The 15562-nt window shown below is 44.6% G+C and overlaps 1 protein-coding gene across 3 annotated transcripts in view; it reads right to left on the bottom strand.

The window, feature by feature from the left end:
* Positions 1 to 12799, bottom strand: part of LOC117523923 (reticulon-4-like) — a 54442-nt gene extending 41643 nt beyond the window's left edge. Inside the window, exons 1-2 of one of the 3 annotated variants that reach the window (XM_034185544.1) lie at positions 12128 to 12799; positions 2754 to 2792 (exon numbers count right to left, since the gene is read on the bottom strand). In XM_034185544.1, coding sequence (XP_034041435.1) covers positions 2754 to 2792; positions 12128 to 12596 — 508 coding nt within the window. In that variant the 5' untranslated portion in view covers positions 12597 to 12799. Of the gene's footprint in view, positions 1 to 2753; positions 2793 to 12012; positions 12080 to 12127 lie in introns of those variants that run through there. The other 2 variants (XM_034185545.1, XM_034185546.1) reach the window with 2 other exon arrangements.
* Between the last annotated feature and the right edge of the window lie 2763 nt (positions 12800 to 15562).

A 15562-nucleotide genomic window follows, 5' to 3' on the forward strand; every position in this document is an offset into this window, starting at 1 on the left:
ATGGCTGTGCGAAGTTGCTGGATATTGGCAGGAACTGGTACACGCCGGTCCAGAGCATCCCAAACATGCTCAATGGGTGACATGTCCGGTGAGTATGCCGGCCATGCAAGAACTGGGACATTTTCAGCTTCCAAGAATTGTGTACAGATCCTTGCAACATGGGGTCGTGCATTATCCTGCTGCAACATGAGGTGATGTTCTTGGATGTATGGCACAACAATGGGCCTCAGGATCTCGTCACGGTATCTCTGTGCATTCAAAATGCCATCAATAAAATGCACCTGTGTTCTTCGTCCATAACAGACGCCTGCCCATACCATAACCCCACCGGCAACATGGGCCACTCGATCCACAACATTGACATCAGAAAACCGCTCACCCACACGATGCCACACACGCTGTCTGCCATCTGCCCTGGACAGTGTGAACCGGGATTCATCCGTGAAGAGAACACCTCTCCAACGTGCCAAACGCCAGCGAATGTGAGCATTTGCCCACTCAAGTCGTTTACGACGACAAACTGGAGTCAGGTCGAGACCCCGATGAGGACAACGAGCATGAAGATGAGCTTCCCTGAGACGGGTTCTGACAGTTTGTGCAGAAATTCTTTGGTTATGCAAACCGATTGTTTCAGCAGCTGTCCGAGTGGCTGGTCTCAGACGATCTTGGAGGTGAACATGCTGGATGTGGAGGTCCTGGGCTGGTGTGGTTACATGTGGTCTGCGGTTGTGAGGCTGGTTGGATGTACTGCCAAATTCGGCTTATGGAAGAGAAATGAACATTCAATACACGAGCAACAGCTCTGGTTGACATTCCTGCTGTCAGCATGCCAATTGCACGCTCCCTCAAATCTTGCGACATCTGTGGCATTGTGCTGTGTGATAAAACAGGTGTGCCAGTCTAAGGCACACCTGTGCACTAATCATGGTGTCTAATCAGCATCTTGATATGGCACACCTGTGAGGTGGGATGGATTATCTCAGCAAAGGAGAAGTGCTCACTATCACAGATTTAGACTGGTTTGTGAACAATATTTGAGGGAAATGGTGATATTGTGTATGTGGAAAAAGTTTTAGATCTTTGAGTTCATCTCATACAAAATGAGAGCAAAACCAAAAATGTTGCGTTTATATTTTTGTTGAGTGTATATATATATATATATATATATATATATATATATATATATATATATATATATATATATATATATATATATATTTTTTTTTTTTAAACATTGATTGCAGAGAGCTTCCGAAAGGAATTTCGTTATGTGTAGGCATAGTGACAATAAAGAACTCCATCTAAAAAAATATGTTGGCAAATTTCATCCATCCAGTGGCTTTGTATTTCAAAGTGTCACAAACTCTCGAGGTGCACAATTTTGTCTGAAATCCGTGAGGGACAATTTCCGATTTCTAAGTTGTAATCTTTGGGGTTCTTTGTGTACAATGAACCCCAACACGGGCTGTACTGAATCTGGGCTTGTGCCACACCCCTTGCACCTCCCATGAATCATGGGTTTGCCTGAGCCCAGGTGCCTTATTCATCCCAGATGAGTTGCTACACAATGGAGGATCACAAAAACTACCTGTATGAACCACTTCCCTTCTTTTCAGACCCGTTAATTTGGGTGAATCACCTAGAAAGTCATTGCTCTCGTCTTTAACAGAAATTGTCACGCGCCAATTTTTGCACCAAAAATCATAGTGCATTGTGAAAAAAATGACAGCACATTTATGGAAATGTAAAGCCACTGGATGCTGTAAATTATTCTGGGAAATATTTCCCCACATGAAGTGAATGCAACCAAATATACACTGCAGAAACAAAAACAATCAGACACCAGCATCTGTTTAAACTGGAATCATAGAAAAGTGTTTGATAATTTTTTTTGGATTACAGTGGTCCCTCGCAGCCTCAGTTTCACCGATTTTTTTTAGTGCAATTTTGCATGCTTCTTTTTTTTTTTTTTTTTTAACAGCGCATTGTGTTCTGCGTCCTTATCAAGCGGGCCAGTCGTGGCACAGGTCGGCACCACCGCGATTGCTCTCACTGCCTCCGATGCGCTTACGGAGTCTGCGGGCTTGGTAAGCGCCGCAGCGGGCCACTCACACCTCCCCCGTCTGCTGTGCCGAGCTGCGGCCAAACTCTGGCAACTAGTCCATAGACTACGCTCGCTGTTTTGATGCGGAGCGCTCTGGCAGTCCGCAAGGATAGACTTCTTGCAGAAAAATCCACAGCGCCTGCTGCATGGTCTCGGTAACCGCAGCCGCAGAGCTCCGTGGCCATGACTTGGATTCTTTGCGGGTCCAACATCCATACCCCCGGAGGCAGTGAGAGAAGGGAGAGCACGCGCATTGTGTTCTGCGTGTGTCCATTAATAATCTTCTCACCCAGAAGGAAGAAAAGAGAGTGTTTACACACGAGAGAAAAGTGAGAAAATGTTAATGTCTGTTTGAGAAAAGTGTATAAAGTGTGTAGTGAGGGGTTTTACAGCCTTAAAACATCTATAATAATTGTAAAAAATAACATGAACTCCTTTGTGGATTTCGCCTATTGCGGGTTATTTTTAGAACACAACTCCCACGACAAACGAGGGACCACTGTATCTGTAAGAGTGACCACTGTATCTGTAATCAAAAGCATCAATGTCTCCATGCTAGTATGATTACTGAACTGATTGATAAGAGAAAGATTTTTGCTAATCAGATGATTTGTCCAAAGTGATTAGTTGGTTTGGGTCATTTGGTTACCTCTGTCGTTTAGTTTCATTTTGCAGCACTGGAAGAGACCTAAAAGTGAACCAAGAAGACGTGTTTAGTGCTGACAGAGGGGTAAATATATCTTCTTTAAGTAGGATTATTAATCAGGACTAATATTCTCCTGTAAGGTGGAGGAGGACAAAAGTTTATTTAATACTTTTTACATCAAGGAACTCAAAGACTGTCGGGAGAGACAGCATTCTAAAGACATGCAGTCACCCTGTTAGGTCTCAGTGTCCAGGTCATCCTGAACCCAGGACTCCCTGTACACGTAGGAAACCACTGCCTGTTTGTCTTTGGTCCATCAATAATTTAGTCTAAAATGTCAAAAAAGTATCATATAGTCAGCACATCTATAATAGCCCAGACCATCATTTTCAAATTTACCAAAAGAACTTTGGTGAGTCAATTATTTCACCTCTTTAAAATCTCAGCTCAGTTTTTACAAAATGATAAAAGATGCTCTATGTGCTATAAGTTTCAAAATAAAATACTGAAAATCTTTTTAACATAACTTATTTAAACACGTTGAATAGGAATTTAAATAAAACTGATTTGGCTTTGTGTTACTGTCAGTCTGAACATAAAATTATAACTGCAAACGGAGATGTCAGCCATCTGCTTCCTTGATGATTCATACTCAGTAAAAAGGAAAATACGGTGCATCCAGAAAGTATTCACAGCGCTTCACTTTTTCTACATTTTATGTTACAGCCTTATTTCAACATGGATGAAATTCTTTTTTCCCCCTTCAAAATTCAACTCACAACACCCCATAATGACAATGAAAAAGATTTATTAAAACAAAAAACTAAGAAATCACGTGTATATAAGTATTCACAGCCTTTGTAGAAACATCTCAAGGATGATCAGTGGAAACAGCACACATCTGAGCTCAATTCTGAGCTTCAGCTCAAAGGGTGTGAATACTTGTGTACATGTGATATCCTACTACAACAGCACCATGTTATTGCACTGACATGCAAAGTCCATTTAAATTTTTCATCCTCATTATTAGCAAATTTATATCCAGAACACCACTAAATTGTAACCAGCTCATCTACTTCCCAAATATTAGTGACACTGCAAATAAGAAGTGTCCAAAACGCTGAGACTTCCTTCAAAAATAACATCGAGAATGTCCTTTAAAACTCCGGAGCCTCTCACGTGTCCCCGGGTGCTCTGGAAGTTTCCGTGCTCATCACGATGACAAACGTTAGGTAAGCACATGCTTGCCATTGCACCAAGTGGGCTGTGTGGTCACCAGGATACACAGAAAACAACAGCAACACATTTAGCTTATGCCGTCAAATCTGTACAACTGACATCAGCATCTAATCCACCCGAACACATCAGCAGCTCTGCACAGACACAGTGACACATGTGGGTGACCCAAAAATAAGAGGCATCAGTTAAGCAGCCTGTCAGTCACAGAGTCAGCTGGAGCAACAAAAAATAAATTATAACAACAAAAATAAAATGGGAAGGACAGCTTACATACTCACTTTGAGCACCCTGTCATACTGATGGCGTCTCAAAATTTGAAATAGTGTGAAAAACTGTATGTGGCCTGTGACATCTTAACCCTCTGGGGCCGCCGCCGTCGTATACGACGGCTAAGACCAAGCTTTACTAAATTATAAATAACTTTTGAATGATGTGAGATAGAAACTTTGTTTTTTTTTTTTGTTTTTTTGCTGAAAAGCTAACTCTGCGAACTTTTGAGCCAGCCATCGGCCATCTTTGTACTCCTCATAGAAGCTGTGTGATGACGTGCGCAATGTGCGTGTCCAATCGGAATTGGTTCACCGTCACATGGTTTTCCAAAATCCAATCGTAGGGCAGATTTACCTCACCTGAAAAGCCAAAGATCCATTTTTCAGGAGTGATATGTTAGTAGTTGGCTCGTTTGAATAGCCCCAAGTGCTTCAATGAGTACATACTAATAGTACATACTCAGTGCGCCCTGCGCCATTATGCACAGCGGTCAATGAAAGCAGGAGCACACGGAGAGCCTCTGATGACAATCTCACGTGCTCAAACAAAGAGTGTGTAACTATCAGGATTGCTCCACCAGTTTGCATGTGAATGTTACTGTTGCTTTCTCTGCGTAAAGCACTGTTTACCATATCAATGGACTACAAAAAGCACAGACCATGTTGTATATATTGTTCAAAATGTGCATTTGTGTTTTTTCTTTGAACCATTTTGTTGTTCAGTCTTTCACACAAGACCTCAAATTACCTTTATGAAGTGTCAAAACAGTTGTTTATTATCGATTGTTGTGTGTTTTGAATAAGTGTGTGTGAAAAATTATTTTTCGCTTTATTTTTTCCTTGCCTATTTTTGATTGTAAACCTTTATTACACTTATAAAACACAACAAAAACATATATATTCTGAAAGCACAGGTTGTCCTGAAAAAAAAGGAGACATAAAACTTGATTGTGGGATGCAGGGAGAGCTGTTAACAGCAATAATAAAACATTTATGCCAGGCGAGTGAACTGTCCAAAAAATGCCCTCGAGGGTTAATCACCCCGACTATCTGAAACAGCACAGAGTAACTCCAAAACTACAATTCTGTCCAAATTTTTGCAAGAGGTGCATTCTGTTTACAGCTCTACATAGGAATCATTTTAATTGATTATTGATGACCGTCCCACCACAGGGAAGCATGATGTCTTAAGCCTGATTCATACAGCAAGATAATTAGGCCCATAGCGAATCCAATCTTCCCCTTTCAACAACCTTAAAGATGCCCCAACAATTGTAATGACACTAAAGATAATCTTAACAGATATTCCCGCTGTGTGTGGTGTGTTCAGAGCAGGTAGTTTAAAATCATAAATTGAATTGCATTTTGTTAACCCCTTTTGGTCTGGATGCTGAGATCAAATCCTGGGTTTTGTTTTGGTGTTATCCTGGTATTGTTATGCTTGTGAGTTTTTGTTCCACGTAAAGCTCAGAAGGGGAGCTTCACGTTATGTGCGACGCCAAGCCAAATATACAACATATTATATAAAGACTAACTTTTCTAAAATTAGGAAATAGCGCTGCAACACAATGACAACATTTATCAACTGCAACTGCACTAAATATCCATCCATCCATCCACCCATTTTCTTCCGCTTTATCCGGAGTCGGGTCGCGGGGGCAGCAGCTCAAGCAAAGCCGCCCAGACCTCCCAATCCACACACACCTCCCCCAGCTCCTCCGGGGGAACCCCAAGGCATTCCCAAGCCAGCCAAGAGATGCAGTCCCTCCAGCGTGTCCTGGCTCTTCCCCGGGGCCTCCTCCCATTGGGACGTGCACTCCTTTCGACGTGGAGGAGCAGCGGCTCGACTCTGAGCTCCTCCCGAGTGACCGAGCTCCTCACCCTATCTCTAAGGGAGCTCCCAGCCACCCTGCGGAGGAAACTCATCTCGGCCGCTTGTACTCGCGATCTCGTTCTTTCGGTCATGAGCCAAATCTCATGACCACAGGTGAGGATCGGAACGTAGATCGATCGGTAAATCGAGAGCTTTGCCCCCCTACTCAGCTCTCTCTTCACCACGACAGTCCGATACAGTGACCGCATCACTGCAGATGCTGCACCGATCCGTCTATCGATCTCACGCTCCATCTGTCCCTCACTCGTGAACAAGACCCCGAGATACTTAAACTCCTCCACTTGAGGCAAGGACACTCCACCGACCTGAAGAGGGCAAAGCACCTTTTTCCGGTCAAGAACCATGGCCTCAGATTTGGAGGTGCTGATTTTCATCCCGGACGCTTCACACTCGGCTGCAAACAGCCCCAGTGCACGCTGAAGGTCCTGATTTGACGAAGCCAACAGAACCACATCGTCCGCAAACAGCAGAGACGAGATTCTGTGGTTCCCAAACCAGACCCCCTCTACACCCTGGCTGTGCCTATAAATTATGTCCATAAATAAAATGAATAGAACCGGTGACAAAGGGCAGCCCTGGCGGAGGCCAACGTGCACTGGAAACAGGTTTGACTTACTACCGGCAATGCGAACCAAGCTCCTGCTGCAGTCATACAGGGACCGGATAGCCCTTAGCAAAGAACCCTGGACCCCGTACTCCCGGAGCACTCCCCACAGGGTGCCCCGAGGGACACGGTCGAACGCCTTCTCCAGATCCACAAAACACATGTGGACTGGTTGGGCAAACTCCCATGAACCCCCAAGCACCCGATGGAGCGTGTAGAGCTGGTCCAGTGTGCCGCGACCAGGACGAAAACAACACTGCTCCTCCTGAATCTGAGGTTCGACCATCGGTCAAATTCTCCTCTCCAGTACTCTGGAATAGACCTTACCGGGGAGGCTGAGGAGTGTGATCCCCCTATAGTTGGAACACACCCTCCGGTCCCCCTTCTTAAACAGAGGGACCACCACCCCGGTCTGCCAATCCAGAGGCACTGCCCCCGATCGTCACGCAATGTTGCAGAGGTGTGTCAGCCAAGACAGTCCTACAACATCCAGAGACTTAAGGTACTCAGGACGGATTTCATCCACCCCAGGAGCCTTGCCACCGAGGAACTTTCTAACCACCTCGGTGACTACGGCCTGGGTAATGGATGAGTCCGCCTCTGGGTCCCCAGTCTCTGCTTCCTCTTCAGAAGACGTGACGATGGGACTGAGGAGATCCTCGAAGTACTCCTTCCACCGCCCGACAACATCCCCAGTCAGGGTCAACAGCTCCCCACCCGCACCGTAAACAGTGCTGGTGGAGAGCTGCTTCCGCCCCCTGAGGCGTCGGACGGTTTGCCAGAATCTCTTCGACGCTTGGCCTGCCGGTACCTGTCAGCTGCCTCTGGGGTCCCACCTACCAACAAAGATAAGTAGGACTCCTTCTTCAGCTTGACGACATCCCTTACTTTCGGTGTCCACCACTGGGTTCGGGGATTGCCGCCGCGACAGAACCTCCATGACCAGTTAAAAAAAAAAAAATAAATAAATAAAAAAAAAAAAATCAAGGCCCGAGACGTCGCCCGGTATGGCGGAACCGGGGCACCACCATGGAGCCAGGCCTGGGGTTGGGGCTCGCGCGCGAGCGCCTGGTAGTCGGGCCTTAGCCCATGGGGCCCGGCCGGGCTCAGCCTGAAAGAGCGACGTGGGCCCGCCCTCCTGTGGGTTCACCACATGCAGAGGGGGCCATGGAGGTCGGGTGCAGAGAGGATTGGGTAACGGTCGAGGGCGGGCGGCCCGGCAGCCCGGTCCATGCTCACAGCCCCTGGCTGTTGGGACATGGAATGTCACCTCGCTGGGGGGGGAAGGAGCCTGAGCTTGTGCGGGAGGTTGAGAGATACCGACTAGAGATAGTCGGGCTCACCTCCACGCACAGCTTGGGCTCTGGTACCCAACTCCTGGAGAGGGGCTGGATGCATTAAATATATAGAATTAAAAAACAACTTTGTATATGTTACTCAGTATTTTCCCAATAACTGTTCAAAGCAAAGACCAACAATTCAACAGATTACAAGTAAATTTATTGGCTGTGATCCTAAACCATATTTTATTTATCAACTCGTATTTTGGAAATGACATTTTGTTGTTAATGGTGTAATTTAACATAGCTTTTTTTTTTGTCTTGGTGGATGATTAATGGGAAAGCTAAAGGAATAATGGATGGCTGCGGTGAATGTTGAACATGAATAAATAGGGTTTTTAAAACAAGTTAATTTTCTTTTTGTTGGTGGCTTCCTTCAGCTCAGACTGAGAAACGCACCTGGAAGACCATATTATACCACAGAGGGTCTTCTTTAAAACACTGTGTTTACATTTCCAGGATCAGGAATTGAAATAATGGCGTCTTCTGTTGTTAACAGCTTTGCACAAGCTGTGATGATGAATTCAGCTGAAAGGACAAAACAGATCAGACTTTATTTACTCAGTTTGCTGCTTTGAAATGTTCTAGCTTTCTGCTGCTACAGTGATTAGCTCCTTACACCGGTTATACGCATGCTCCTGTCTTCTTCTGTTTTGTGGAAGCGTTACAGCACCACATATAATCTTGGCATATGTACGACAGCATTTTTAGATGATCCTGCAAGATATTCATATATTGCAATATATATCGCCATGGGAAAGAAAAAAGTAATCGTAATGTAATTTTCCTCCAGTATCATGCAGCCCTACAGGTACAGCTGTAAAAAATTAGGCACACATATATACACTCAACAAAAATATAAACGCAACACTTTTGGTTTTGCTCCCATTTTGTATGAGATGAACTCAAAGATCTAAAACTTTTTCCACATACACAATATCACCATTTCCCTCAAATATTGTTCACAAACCAGTCTAAATCTGTGATAGTGAGCACTTCTCCTTTGCTGAGATAATCCATCCCACCTCACAGGTGTGCCATATCAAGATGCTGATTAGACACCATGATTAGTGCACAGGTGTGCCTTAGACTGCCCACAATAAAAGGCCACTCTGAAAGGTGCAGTTTTATCACACAGCACAATGCCACAGATGTCGCAAGATTTGAGGAAGCGTGCAATTGGCATGCTGACAGCAGGAATGTCAACCAGAGCTGTTGCTCGTGTATTGAATGTTCATTTCTCTACCATAAGCCGTCTCCAAAGTTGTTTCAGAGAATTTGGCAGTACATCCAACCAGCTTCACAACCACAGACCACATGTAACCACACCAGCCCAGGACCTCCACATCCAGCATGTTCACCTCCAAGATCGTCTGAGACCAGCCACTCGGACAGCTGCTGAACAATCGGTTTGCATAACCAAAGAATTGCTGCACAAACTGTCAGAAACCGTCTCAGGGAAGCTCATCTGCATGCTCGTCGTCCTCATCGGGGTCTCGACCTGACTCCAGTTCGTCGTCGTAACCGACTTGAGTGGGCAAATGCTCACATTCGCTGGCGTTTGGCACGTTGGAGAGGTGTTCTCTTCACGGATGATGCGAAGGAGATGTGTTGCACTGCATGAGGCATATGGTGGTCACACCAGTTACTGACTGGTATCCCCCCCAGTAAAACAAAACTGCACCTTTCAGAGTGGCCTTTTATTGTGGGCAGTCTAAGGCACACCTGTGCACTAATCATGGTGTCTAATCAGCATCTTGATATGGCACACTTGTGAGGTGGGATGGATTATCTCAGCAAAGGAGAAGTGCTCACTATCACAGATTTCGACTGGTTTGTGAACAATATTTGAGGGAAATGGTGATATTGTGTACGTGGAAAAAGTTTTAGATCTTTGAGTTCATCTCATACAAAATGGGAGCAAAACCAAAAGTGTTGCGTTTATATTTTTGTTGAGTATATGTAAGGATTAAACAATGAGAAGCTGTGCATTATATGGTTTGAATGCATGATGCGGAGTCTAAAACACCACAACATGAAGTGGGGTGGTGTTACTCCGTGAAGTGCATTCAAACCATATAATGCACGGCTTTGAGTTGTTTAATCCGCTTATAGCATGGTCCCACACAGTGAGCTAACACACAAATATTTAAGTTAACAGAACTTGATAAAAATGTGTAAGTATTTGGGACTATTTTATGCCAGTCTCAAGATATTTTCATCCTCGGCAACCGTTCTCTTCTTCTTTCCCGTCTTCAATCTTGTCCAGTTCGTCCGATGTTAAATCTTTATGCCGTTGCTTTTGCTGTTCTTTGCTCTTCTCCTCTTTCCATTCCTCAAATGTTTTATTTTGGCCAAAAATATTAAAATTCACTTGGAAATCCTTGTTTTATCGTGTTTCTGTCATTCACCTGTCAAAACACAGCTGATCTGCGTGTTGCTATGGTGACGACCAGAGCAGAGTGATATTACAGTCACTTAACTCGCCGAACTATGTGTGTGTATACACGAAAATAATGCATGCCAGTTAGACCTGGAATTCTCACTGACCATGGTGTGTGTGTGTGTGTGTGTATGCGCCTTGGCAGAGGTATGCACTCTAAGTGCTACACTACATTAGAGGAGAAAAACGGGGCAAACAAGAGCCATGAAAACTGAATGAAGACGATCAGCGATGGAAAATGACATCTGATCTTTTGTTAAGTCCCCTTTAAGACAGGTTTATCTTTGCCAGGCAGCCCCACCCTGTTTACCAGCTATTCGCCGCTGAACAAAACAACAGCAGCAGCAGCACTCTGCGCACACACACCTGATCAGTTTATCATCAGTCCAACATCTTTAAAAACGCGCATACATGAATCAGCAGATAAAAAGGACAAACTGGCCCTCACGCCTCTGGGCGAACCGGTGTGGGGTTCCTGAGGTGGGATTTAAAACCAGCCTGGTGTCGTAGAAAAACTAGTTTAGACTGAATGAACTAGAACGGTAGCGGTAAGGAGACGGGCAGAATGGAACCGGGAGTGGTCACGAAGCGGATTCCTTTGTGTTGACGAAGCTTTGGTGCGGCGTGTCGAGCTAACCGGCCCCGCTTCCATTATCGGACAGCTTCCAGACGAACCGCACAAAACCCAACTCGAAACAAACATCACTACCTTTGTCATCAGCAAGATTATTATTATAAACAACAGTCTAACAACATATGACTTAAAAAAAGTAAACAGGCTCTCCAACACATGCGTTTTATTCGTGGAAAGAAAACAAAATGTTAACTTTAATGTTAGAAGTCTGTAGACTGATTTAGTTTGTTGTTTGCGGTCTTAAGGCGTGTGTGTCCGATAATGGACCTCCAGTCTGCATGCAGCTAGCGGTCATGTAGCAGATGGGCGCTGCTCAGGCAAAAAGTAACGGTACAGACAATTAAACACAGCGAAGCATTTTAAAACGGACACAGCTGTGACATTTACGGAGATCATTTGATTGCCGTAAATTCCTTGTAAAAGGTTGAGATGTGTCAGAATTAGCGGCTCGGTTGACATTATGCGTTATTGATCCAAACCGATGGGCCGCGTCGCTGTAACACAGAAAAACCTGAGCTAACAAGCTAACTCATTTAGCTTCAGTAACTGGAAAACAAACTACTTTAATCAAACTAAAGGGTTTCAACTGTCAAGTCTAATGTGGCTTTTTGTCATTCACTGGACACTCAGGTGTGAACAGTAAGGCCGCTTAAAGTCCATTTGTTCCACGCAGGAAGGCGTCACTAACTCGGCTAACAAGCTAACGGGCTAACCGGTCCGCGGCCGAGCCCAAAACCTGAGACATCAAATTTAATCAAAATTAGACACATCGGTTTATCTAAAGCCACAGAGAAAGTGATTTAAATCCTCACACTTTAACGTAGATCTACTAATTATATTCATGACAGGATGCGAAAATGAACTAAAAAAAATAGCAATTAAATAAAAATGTCAAACTATGAATGTTGTACGTAAAATGAGTTGAAATAAATAAGACGGTGTTTAAAGACTCACACGACGTTGGAGGAGGCGGCGGTCCGGCGGGCTGCTGAGCGGCGGCGGCGGTGCGGGGCTGAGCCGGGGGGAGGGCGTCTGTCTCCCGGGCAGGCGCACTCTGCGGCTCCGCCGAGATCTGCGAACTCTCCTCCTCGGCTTTAGGAGCCACACAGGGGGCAGCAAAAAGTGCGCTGCTGGAGTCCGGATCCAACCCCGCAACCCCGGGCTTCTGGATAGGCACCGGAATAGAGTCCAGATTCCGGTCTTGTGGCTCCGGTGGGTCGGGGACCTCGTGAGGCGCGCTGTCCTCAGCTATGTGCCTCTCCAGGGCGTCCTGAGCCCCGCCGACCAAGTCCACGATGTCATCCATTTGGAACAGGTCCGATTTGGGCTGGAGAAGATCCGAACGTGGGTCGGGCTCGGGGAACTCGTGTTCCTCGTCGAACAGAGAGGTGGAAGAAACCTGCGGCTCCTCGCTGTCTGCCATTTTACTTTCCCAAAGACCGTGTCCTCAGGTGGAAAAAGTTGTGGAGGCAATTCTTGTTCGGGCTCAGGCGCCTCCTGTCACCAAAGTCCACAGCGAAAAGTTTTAAAACGGCGCCAATAGTTGTGATTACGACAGCGGACAAAGTTGAACAAATACGCCACAGGGTCGGACCCGAGTCCAGACTCTAGACCGCCTCTTCCACCGTGGGGGAAAAGGAGAACTGGAGGAGTCCACTGACCAATCACCTGCGGACTGACCTCTGCGTGACACGAGCTGTAGCCAATCAGAGCGTGGAAAAGTACACTGGCACCGCCCACTCGAGCAGAGCTAAATCATCAAAAAAGCAGAAGTTCAGTTCTGTATGTTCTCATGTATTGTGAAAAATATTCCAGGGAAAGGCAAGAGTTTCTGTCAGAATTTAGAAGGATCGGTCTGGATAGAGTTTCTGTGGACACTATTTTGGACATGGGGTCAAGTGGGAGGGGGAAGTCGTGGTTTTTAAAATACCTGAAAGACACTGGACTCAAGAGGATTTAGTACAACTGTAATGGACTGATGCAGCAGGTGGCAGCAATGCACCAAAAAGGATACCGGCTGCCAGTAAACACCGAAGAAGAAGAAGAATAAGAAGTTTGGTTCAGATGGATGGAAAGTAAAGAGAGCACTCAGAGTGCAGACCCTGACCAAAGCCCAGTCAGACCCCAGTCAGACAATAAATAAATAATAATAACAATAAAATCCCATCATGTCTGTCTGCACTTTACATTCACTGGATAAAAAAAAAAAAAAAATAGATACCTTATTTTGTAATTATGGCCAAGTGGCGAGTATGGCACTTGGTTTCAGTGCAGAAGGTTACTGGTTCAAACCCCACCCCTGCCACATGCCTCCATGTGGAGTTGTGTCAGGAAGGGCAGATCAACATGCAGATCCACCTTGGTGACCCCAAGTGGAAACAAGGGAGCAGTCGAAGGGACTCGCTATCTCGTAATTACAAGATCAGGAAAGGTGCCACATTGACCACCGCTTGGCTCAAAACCACATAGTGCACAGCCACAAAGAAAAGGCCTTTAACTATTCTATTGCTTCCAATCCCTCAGTAAAGACAAGTGTGAGAATTCCTGAGTCATAATCGAAAATCGGCCGATGGTGCACAGTGATCAGACACAAACTGTGGACTTTCCCCTAAGGTGTTCTGGGATGAATGAGATTCCTCCAGGGAGGACCATGGGGCGCCCAGACGGACATCCAGACGGGGTGAGCCCCACTTTGTCCCAGTTTATGATTATGACATAGAGGAGCTCAGCTGGCCGGGAGCATGTCAGTCTGCAGAAAAAAGAAAGTCAGGAAGTCCATAAAGACATTTTCTTTGTGGATGAGGTTCTGAGCGAAGCAGTGACACCTTTCCTGATCTCAAAGATTTTGTAATTATGAGATAAGGTGTCTACAATAAACACACAACAGACACACACCAAACACTCAACATATACAATAAACACAACACACACAACAGACACACCAAACACACAATAAACACACAACAGACACACACCAAACACACAACATATACAATAAACACAACACACACAAGACACACCAAACACACAATAAACACACAACAGACACACACCAAACACACAACAGACACACACCAAACACACAATAAACACACAACAGACACACACCAAACACACAACAGACACACACCAAACACACAACATATACAATAAACACAACACACACAAGACACACCAAACACACAATAAACACACAACATATACAATAAACACAACACACACAAGACACACCAAACACACAATAAACACACAACAGACACACACCAAACACACAACATATACAATAAACACAACACACACAACAGACACACCAAACACACAATAAACACACAACAGACACACACCAAACACACAACATATACAATAAACACAACACACACAAGACACACCAAACACACAATAAAAACACAACAGACACACACCAAACACACAACAGACACACACCAAACACACAATAAACACACAACAGACACACACCAAACACACAACATATACAATAAACACAACACACACAAGACACACCAAACACACAATAAACACAACATATACAATAAACACAACACACACAAGACACACCAAACACACAATAAACACACAACAGACACACACCAAACACTCAACATATACAATAAACACAACACACACAACAGACACACCAAACACACAATAAACACACAACAGACACACACCAAACACACAACATATACAATAAACACAACACACACAAGACACACCAAACACACAATAAACACACAACAGACACACACCAAACACACAACATATACAATAAACACAACACACACAAGACACACCAAACACACAATAAACACACAACAAACACACACCAAACACACAACATATACAATAAACACAACACACACAAGACACACCAAACACACAATAAACACACAACAGACACACACCAAACACACAACAGACACACACCAAACACACAATAAACACACAACAGACACACACCAAACACACAACAGACACACACCAAACACACAACATATACAATAACACAACACACACAAGACACACCAAACACACAATAAACACACAACATATACAATAAACACAACACACACAAGACACACCAAACACACAATAAACACACAACAGACACACACCAAACACACAACATATACAATAAACACAACACACACAACAGACACACCAAACACACAATAAACACACAACAGACACACACCAAACACACAACATATACAATAAACACAACACACACAAGACACACCAAACACACAATAAACACACAACAGACACACACCAAACACACAACAGACACACACCAAACACACAATAAACACACAACAGACACACACCAAACACACAACAGACACACACCAAACACACAACATATACAAT

This window comes from Thalassophryne amazonica, chromosome 13 (genome assembly GCF_902500255.1).
Source record: "Thalassophryne amazonica chromosome 13, fThaAma1.1, whole genome shotgun sequence".
Lineage (NCBI taxonomy): Eukaryota > Metazoa > Chordata > Actinopteri > Batrachoidiformes > Batrachoididae > Thalassophryne > Thalassophryne amazonica.